Raw genomic sequence first — 9241 nt, 5'->3', positions numbered from 1 at the left:
CCCTGTCTCAGCAATTACAGCGGATTCACTAGACAGCATTTTTTGTATATGTTGAAACAGAACATTAACCCTCAAAGGTTGGTTCCTTAGGTGCAGCCTTCAATGGTTGGCCCTTCAGGAACATATATCCTGTGGTAGTTTTCGTAAGAAGGAAGTTTCGTTATGCTTGAGTCGCTTAGCTAGCGCCCCTAGGAAATACCTCATCAGCACACACCCAAAAGCGGGGCCATTACCAATCACAACTCGTTCGGGCTTCACAATGATCGCTTTGTCTTTCTTGAGAAGATGTGAATACCCCACAGAGCAGTAATCATTGAAGATAGGTCTGGCGAACAAGTATGCATCAGCAGATTCCACAATTTCGGCACAGAAAGCAGTACTCACAGCACCCCTGTAAGTTCCAATGAAGTGGGGATGGTTGGTGCTCCGGAACAAGTCCTTTAGCTGATGGCATCAGAGCCAGTGCATAACCAGAAGCATCAGCTAGTTCCATAAGGGTCTGATGATCTGTTAAGATGTGATCAACCCCAACCAAAGGAGATTCACTAGACTCGGCCAGGGATGAAGGTAAAGCCTGGACAATTCAACCACCCAGTCATATACCTGAAACATGACACAAAACCTAAAAGAAAGTAAGTAGACAAGTCTACTTTAGGAGTGTACCATGTTCGGCAATAAACTGGAGGGTCTATGAAAGCCTCCAAGCTAACTGCTTGGTCAAGTGCGACAGCACAATACCAGTGCGGGTACTTCAGATACTGCCTCATCCACCCTTGGTACAGAGACCATTCTAAGAAGTCTCCCCACCAATAGGGTATGGGCAATCTTTCATTTGTTGAAAGAATGCCGAACGGGAACGCTGAGAAAAAGCTCTTTGCATACGCCTTCTTCCTCCCCTACTTCTCTTTCTCCAATAGACCCTTTTCCTCACTGACTAGGGGATGAATCTCTAGACAAAAAAGCTGTTCTATAAAACACTGCTGCCACTTCCTTTTCTACCGGCTTCCTTCAGTTCTAAAGTCAATCAAGAGGCGTTGAGTGAAGAACAGTTAAGTAGTGAATTCCAATATTTCCATATTCCCTTATTTCCCGCTTGTTAGCAACTTCAGTCTCAGTTCTAATATCAACCTGAGTAGGAATATTGAATATTCATATCTGGTTTGGAAGTTTTATCTAGTAGCTCACTGTAGCTGTAGGAGCGGGCCAACGAAGCTCTGTCTCAAAGAAAGGAAGTAGCGCAGAAAGCTCAAATAAAGGAGGGGAAAGCTTTCTATCGCTTTACATCTATCATAGATAGGAGATCCATGAATCTATGTAAAGCTCAGTACTGAGTTCAAGGGATGATGGAATTTTATAAGACGGAGCCCTTCCACATGAGATGATGTAGACTTCAAATAAAGTCAATACAGTCTTTCGGACACTTTCATTAAAGTGAGACCTTGGAGGGGCTAGGCGTAAAAAGCTTACAGAGTGAGGGATTTGCATTTCCTTTTGTTATGAGGTTCTTGGTAGAGAGTTACCGCTAGGTGAAGATAAGGATCGCGCTTTCCTAACTCCTTCTTAGGATGATCTTTCTACTTTCTCGAGTTGAAGTTCGATTTAGGAAAGCCTAGCCTGTTAATAGAGCTTCCCTATGGAAGGAAGATAGTGAAAGGCAACATAAATAGAGCATGGAATCCCTTTTTCTATGGTTTCCTGCTATCGAAAGATGTAGTGTAGTGAATTCACTTTCTAAAGGGAGTAAGTTAATTGATCCTGACTTTGTATTAGCTTGCTATTCCGATCGCCTTATAGAACTTAGGAACTCCTCCACTCCAGATAGACTGAATTTCTTTCTTGATTGGTCCTATTTTATTTGCCTATGCCATGACTTATCTTATAGGCTGCCAGAAATGTGGTTTTAGACTCTAGACTTTCTAAGTAAGAGCCAAGGCCAATAGAATGGATGACAGATAACAGAGGAAAGAGATGTAGGAATCAAAACGGATACTGTACTCTAGAGGAAGGTTTGTCAGTATCTATCCTTACTTTTTTGAGATTCGGAAATTAAGACAAGTCTCCTCTCATTTGCCTTTATTATATGCCTGGACAACCTCTAGAACCCCAGGACTAGAAGCAATGGCTTCCGATTAGAGCAAATGCCCCAAAAGCATACTAGCCATTGATGTAAGAAATCATGTAACTACCTTGCCTGAAATTCGAAAATAGATCTTAACTCGATCTAGGCTTTCTTAAGAAAGTAAACTGCTGGGGCTAGACAGAAAAGGAAAAGCCATTCTTCTTAGAAGCATGACCAGGGCTTTAGATCGTCGCAGAATAACTTCGGGGTATAAGTAAGAAGAGTCGAAAAGAGCCATGAGCTATTACATGGATGAAGGGTTGTCTCATGTCAAAAGAAGTGAGCTCATTCAGACAGGGAGGCTTAACATTGAAAGCGGATATTTCTTTCGTTACGCGGACTCGATTAGTCCGTTTTTCTAAGAGCATGTGCTATGCTAATCCAATCTAGTATATGCTAGCTAAGTCGGAAGTCATTAATGTAATGAGTGGCTAAGTGCGCGATGTGGCAAAGCAGCTACGTGAAGAGCATTTAATACAGGCGTGTACACCGGATCTAAGGATGCCCAGCCCAGGTCAATTGAATGTGCTGATAATGAATTGACATGGTGAATTCTGTGGTTTCTGCCAGTTTTTAGTTTTTATATCATTATAGTACTTGGGTTTATATTATCTACTTGGCATAGAGCCTAAACCTGTTTTCTATTTACTTTAGTGAGGGAAGCCGTAACTCGATGTCCTGACTGTGCCAAGCGTCTAATGTAAGGTAGTCCACTCGATCGAAGGCTTCTAATGCGGGTGATTGAAGAGGCAATTGCTGTTTTCTTTTTTTTTGCTGCTAATGCTTCTCTTCTGATAGAGCCTTTTAGTGGTTGCTTATGTAGTTTCTGTCCTTTTAGATCAGGTGAAAAGCTTAGCGGGGATGAATTGTTATCTTTATTGAGTTCTGTTATCTCCTGGGGTAAGTCAGGACTATAGTAAGAGTAAGGGGCGTACCGATGCTTGAGTTAATCGATGAGCTAAGGCTGCTTAGACTTTTAGAGTTTATCACTGACTAAGATATTGATGTTGCTGATTTCATCCCGAGTTGAAGAGTGAAGTAGCCACGGGCTAATTAACATTTCATATTGAAGGCTGTTCTAGGAGCAACAGAGCTAAACCCCAACATCCCTATAGGGGGTTTAAGAAACATTTAATCATGGTATAGGCTGCTTGAGAAGAGGCTCCATATGAAGGAGAGGTAGTCGATCACCAACCCAACTCTTCGCCCCAACCGGGCATGGCAAAAGGCTCTCTCTTAACTAGATGAAAGTGCCAGCAAATTACTATTATTATATATATTTTATGAGTAATAATAGCGACAATCATTTATTGGCGGCTAAACTGTTTGTATCAAATAAGCTTCCCCGGGATGCGCTTTGGCTCCAGACTTCGGTCTTTCCAAGACCTTGCTTAGCTCGGGCTTTAGCGACATCAAAGGAACGAAGGTTAGAGGCGACCGAAGGAAGCTCTTTAACTTTAAATACGGGCGTGGCGGCCTAATACAAGGAGCAAGAGTCCTTTTCCCCATCCTCTTCTAACTTCACCACTAACTAGTTAAATGAAAAAGCGCGATTTCACACGATTCTTATCTTATTTTCTTACTTACTTTCCATTCCAACGGGTAAAGAGGGCTTTAGCGGCTGCTTTGGTAGCTGTAGCTAGGTTTCTACATGCGGTAGCTCCGCTGAGTTAGATATGGTTGACTGAAAGTCGAGTGATACGTGGAGGAAAGCAGTGTGATCGAATGACAAGGAGAGGTGCGAAGCGATGACTTAATCACATCCATTGAGAAAGTTCCACTGTGCTAAGTCCCGGGATAATTTGTTGAAAGCTTCAATCCCTGTAATTGAGCTCTTTTGCCCTTTTTTTTCTTTGTTTGAGAGTACGGACGGAAATCAGGTGGAACTAGCACGTTCTGGAGAGTGAGACTGAACTCTCTTTCGAGAAGACAAAAATCTCCATGCCTACGAGGAGAGAGGGTCTTTTTTTAGTAAGGGAGATACCTTCTGTCTCCTGGTGAAAGGCCAAGGAAGATCGGATACTTTTCTTTTGATAAAACCCTATGGCACGGCCGAAGATAGAAGTTATTATTCTTTCCCCGCCCACTTTTTTGTTCGTAACGAGGGAGAGATAGAATGGAGTTCTTCACGAAGTTCGAGACAAAGGAATACTGTTTAGGCCTCTTCCTTATACTACGAAGAAGCCGGATTGCGTTACCCTTAGCTATATATGATATGCATTTTAAGTCAGATGCGACTCCTCCGCGATCTCTTTTAGCCTTTTCGGTATCGTTTCAGGTTATGGAAGCCGCGCGACAGTATAAGATCGCAGTCCCTACTTCTGCTGCAGTCTTAAGTTGACTCAACAACTGCAGGAACCGAGGAACTAGAAGTCAAGCCTGCCTTCCCACACCAGTGCATGAGCCGACTTCCTCGATACGAGACGTACATGCTCCGGACTATAACTCCCGCCATTCCGGACAGAACTTTAGTTCGCTTTTAGCGGAAGAATCCGTATTAGGTCTAAGTCCAATGATACTAACTAAATGGAAATTTCCTGGGAGAGATTTCTTTTCTTGGCCTTTGTAAAGTAAAGTGATTTCTAAGACTAAGGTTAATGTCTTATTAAAGCGGGAAGCATTGAACAGTTAAAGTGCTATCTAAGCAAGTTACATTGGTAAGCCCTCCGTAGGGCTTATTCTTTGAGATTCCTTCTGGCTTTTGAAGAGAGGAGTCTTCCTTTAATATAATAGGCTTTTGCTTTGTAGCACTATTTCACCTGCGAGTGTTTCGCGGGAGAAAGCTTTTCAAGTGCTTATAGCAAGTGGTTTGTAAGAAGCCCTGCCACGCCTGTTTTAGGCATTCCTACTCCTATCTCCTATCCCACGGAAGAATTCAAATAAAGAGTCAGGGAATCCTAAGTAAGCTCGAGTAAGCGTGGGATATTAAGCTAACCTGCCAACCAGCTAATCCGCCAGCAAACAGTTAGACATTGAGTAAGTCATTTCCGGGTGATGAAGGTTATCTAATAAGTAATGTGATATGAGACAAAGCCTGCTAGAGGAAATACATATATGAAATGTATGCCCCAGAAGAGCTGGAAGGAGTTACGGTTTGAAAACCTTATTTGATTCTGAAAGCAAGACCTCTGAAGGAGGCGGAGGAAATGAAAGCCTCACAGCCGGCCACGACCTAGCTAACTGAATAGCATCTTACAGCCATCATGGGAACTATGATTGATGACGACTACCATAGGACATCCAAAAAGAATGGTTACCCCCCTCTTAGGGAGTGCCACCTAGGGATTGCACATTAGTCAGTCAAAGTAAGAGGCTACTGGGAAGAACAAGAAATTTGTTCACCGATCGATTAAGAAAGCGCTAGCCCTTGTCTTCTGCAAAGCACGTCAAAAGAACCTTGCCCCCCGAAAGGGCATTCAGTAAGCAGCCGGTGGGAGTTGCCGTTGACTTTTTCAATCCAGTTGATATAGAGGAGAGAAAGACTAAACGGGCTTTGACCTAGTTTGACTAAGCCGAATCGAAATTGACCTCATTCATTGATTCAAATCCATGTGATAAAGTACCGGAGTCACAACCTAGTTAGAAAGGCAGCTGCGAGTCGTGGACTCAGACGAGGACCCCCTTCTTCCATACAGCACTAAGGAGCCCTTTTTTGCTTATTTATGATTCAGCAAGGTAAGGTAGCGTATAGCTTAGCCCCATTCCTCACTCTTTTTCAGTCCAAGGCAAGGAAGGGTCCAGTCCCCTAGACGGGCAGGAACCATTCCTGGAAGCTCTCTCTCCCAGTTCTTTCATAACGCTAAAGCCTTACCTATACTATAGGTGATAGACCATAGCATTCTTCATACCCTGCCTCTGAAGGATCGATGATAGACCATGGGAAACGGACCAATGATAGAAGATCGGAAACTGGGAAGAGGTCCGGTCTAGCTATTGATCATAGTAAGATGTCCTTAAGGGCTTCGATCGAGGGGAGTGAGATTCTGTTCCAAGCGAGGGATGGTTCACGAGGTGAGGCCTGTCTTCTCCCGGCTTTCGTCTAGACGATGAGGATCACCTAAAGCTATTGATTTGATAGCGGGTTAGAGGAGGCATTTTTATCTACTCTTAATATGATTATATAGAATACCGAGCTACCAAACAAGCCAACAAGCGAGTTCAAGTGAGCCCTGCCAATAGCAGAAAAAAAGGCCTTGCATACTCGAGAAGCGGATTCAAGGATGAGCTAGCCCTCCGGAAGACATATAGGTTTCAAAACCAGTTGCGGAAGAGCAGCTAAGCATCAAAAGATAGGAATAGAATAGCGGATCTTGACTCCTCTGGGCGCTCTAAAGCTAAAGCTCCTCTTCTTGTCTTGAAGGGAATTCACGCACCTTCTCCCTCACTTCAAGCGAAGGCATTCCAGTTCAAAAACTAAGAATTTTCTTAAAGCCTCCATAGCTACTAGAGGAGGGGCTACTAGTCCTCGAAAGCGAAGGCGAAGGAGGAAGTTTAGATTGGGACTTTCTCTTGCCTTGTTCTTATGCCTATTGGTGAATCAGATGTTCTTCCCCCAGCCAAGACTGATTAGCGAGAGTTGTCGCATATCCGCTTGAATAAGCTCACTCTTGGTTAGCTATGAACACAGAGTGAAGAATCGCTAAGGCCAATCATTCCTTAGTCTATCCTATATCCTATGGCTATTCTAGCTGGGATATTCTCTCTATTAAAGCATATAGGAATCTGAGGTAATATCGTATAAGTATAGTCAACAATCCTTTGGTTCCATTCGTTCGCTTACATCGTGGGAAGAAAAGAGATGCGTGCCGGGGGTCGAAGCCTTCTATCAATCGCATGCAGGTCTATCATCTTTAGGCAGTCGCATACTCGAGTGGATTGCCCTATGTATCAGACCAAGAACCGAATTCCCCAACAGGAGCTCTTGGTCTACTACTAGGGATTCCAAATCCACCATAACATCTGACTTTATATGAGGAGGAGGTAGAGCAATAGCTTGGGTTGACCCTCAACATGAAGATCGATCCGGCAGAGGAGAAGTAGATCCATTCAAGTCCAAAGCAAGGTGGAAAGTCTCAATTCAATGCTGCGGTTGATGACCGTAGCAATAGTCAAAGGCACTGGAGGGAAGCCGCTGGGGAGGTGGCTTATGCTGTTGAAAGCCTAGCTCATCCTAGCATGGCATATCTGTATCCCCTGAGAATTATCATTCCTATTCGATATCATGAATAGGTCTGCCTGTCAACCATTTCTATATGCGAGATGGAGGGCTGCTTTGGTTTGGAGCTATTCCCATTAGGCTGCTTTCTCCTCGCCTTGTCGATATAGCGCATCTTTTTCCCACAGTCCTATTTTCATTTTCGTAGGGGGAATCCTTCTTTTATGAAAGAGAATGCGATCCACTCGTCAATTTGGGCATGAGCTCAGGTTCGTTTTTTCTGTCCACTCCTGTCCTGTGTGGTAGGCTCCCCATGTTCTATCAAGTAGTCCTTCTTGTCCTCTTCGGTCAATCGACATTCATCTGAGCTTGCTTTTTCAAAAAGATGAGGTTCTCACTACCAGCCCCTCATTCATCTGCGTGGGACCCCTATGATCACCTCCACAAGAAAGTGAGGGATTCCTAATCATCTCTTGAATTGGGTCTTTCTCTCTTTGATCCCGATCCTGAAAGCTCTAGAATCCTATTGAAGGGGAAAGCTATCTTTTGGTGTCTTCCTTGTAGACTAAGTCGTTGGACTCCCTCTTAGAAGTTAGCTTGCCTTTGTATATATTGAACTTTCTTCTGGCTTGGACTTTCGAGGTGCGTATGCTTTGATCCTACTTCGAGTCTTATTCCTAAGCTTAACCTCGTAGAAATTCTCTTGCTTAGAGCTTTGTACTCCTTTCCAAAGCATCGGGGAAGTGGGACTAAATCCTAGTTTTCAGCATAAGTCAGATTGTGAGGCTAAATCACTGGTTTTTGAGGTAGATTCTTTCGCGCATCCAGGATCTGAAATCTCCTTTTTACAGTCTAGCTCTTTCAACGATTCCCCCGAAATCGAATTCTTTTTCAATGCAGAGTGCTCTCAGAGGCTGGGATTAATAGCCATCTTTCGTACATTTCATTGTGTATGTATATACAAAAGAGCTCTTTCTTTCTTCAGTTGATCGCAGCCCAATCAATAGAGAGCCTAGCCCGAGAGACGAGTTCCCCAAACCGCTCATCTGTCTTCCGCTTCATTCATAGCTATCTCCTCTGTCCGCTTTGAGTTTTTAGGAAGCTAGGAGTGTTCTCAAAGGAGACAGAGTCAACAAGTATCGATCTTTCTTTCTTATGGACCTAAGCTTATAACTAGTAAGAGCCTTCATTACCTATCTTTCCCAACCTATGAGGATGTACAAAGCATGGATCCAACCTTATCCTTATGAGCTGCACGCTCTCTCTGGGCTTCTACTACTGTATGTGATTTCTTCTCACTATAGACTTGAGTATCTAAACCGGACAGACCTCCTAGTTACAAGGAAACAACCTATTTTTAGGCTTTAGCTGATAATGGGCCTCTTGCCTTCCAATCTGTATTGTTGTTATAGAATGTAATTCTATAGTATCCATGACTTCAAATAAATGATACATGCGGGTGCGGGAAATCATTCTAACACTTTCTTGTTGTTTGAGAGTTCTCTTCTTTTAGTCCGGCTACGGGAACGGCTTCTAAATAATCTACATCTGCTGATGCTGTTCTCGTTGGAGATGCTCCTGCTAATCCTCTCTTACCTTTTTAGTGAACGAATGGTATCCCCTATCCCGTATACCTGAAAAATGACATAAATAGAGTCTGACTCTTCTAGTTCCGCGTCTTCTATTAGTATATTAGTATTTGATAGTATTTTAGGCTTATGCGAAAAGAAAGAAGATCCGTACTTGCTAGGAGAGCTACCTTCCCTTGTAGGAAGGAGTGAGCCCTTTGCTTTGGCAAGAGAAGGAATTTTATGAGTGAATCAACTTCCCTAATCTAATAGGCTGGAGCCGGGATTCTCATTTCTTATGATTATGCTGATGCACCTTCCCTATATACTACTTAAACAGTTACAAGTGACGGAATAGCATTTGTCTCATCATATACTGAGCTAATGAGTCCCGCTCTT

The 9241-nt window shown here is 43.3% G+C and overlaps 1 protein-coding gene across 1 annotated transcript; it reads right to left on the bottom strand.

The window, feature by feature from the left end:
* Nucleotides 1–199: 199 nt before the first annotated feature.
* On the bottom strand, nt 200–767 carry LOC107472345 (pyruvate decarboxylase 1-like; the record flags this gene model as incomplete). Its single annotated transcript, XM_016091871.1, has 3 exons — nt 664–767; nt 604–622; nt 200–444 (listed from the first exon to the last, which is right to left on the bottom strand). Coding segments are annotated over exons 1-3 (368 nt in total), but the record flags the coding sequence as incomplete, so codon positions are not given.
* Nucleotides 768–9241: the final 8474 nt, after the last annotated feature.

This window comes from Arachis duranensis, unplaced genomic scaffold (assembly GCF_000817695.3).
Source record: "Arachis duranensis cultivar V14167 unplaced genomic scaffold, aradu.V14167.gnm2.J7QH unplaced_Scaffold_60925, whole genome shotgun sequence".
Lineage (NCBI taxonomy): Eukaryota > Viridiplantae > Streptophyta > Magnoliopsida > Fabales > Fabaceae > Arachis > Arachis duranensis.
Note: the sequence above shows the minus strand (reverse complement) of the source record. Positions and strands in the feature narration are given on the sequence as shown.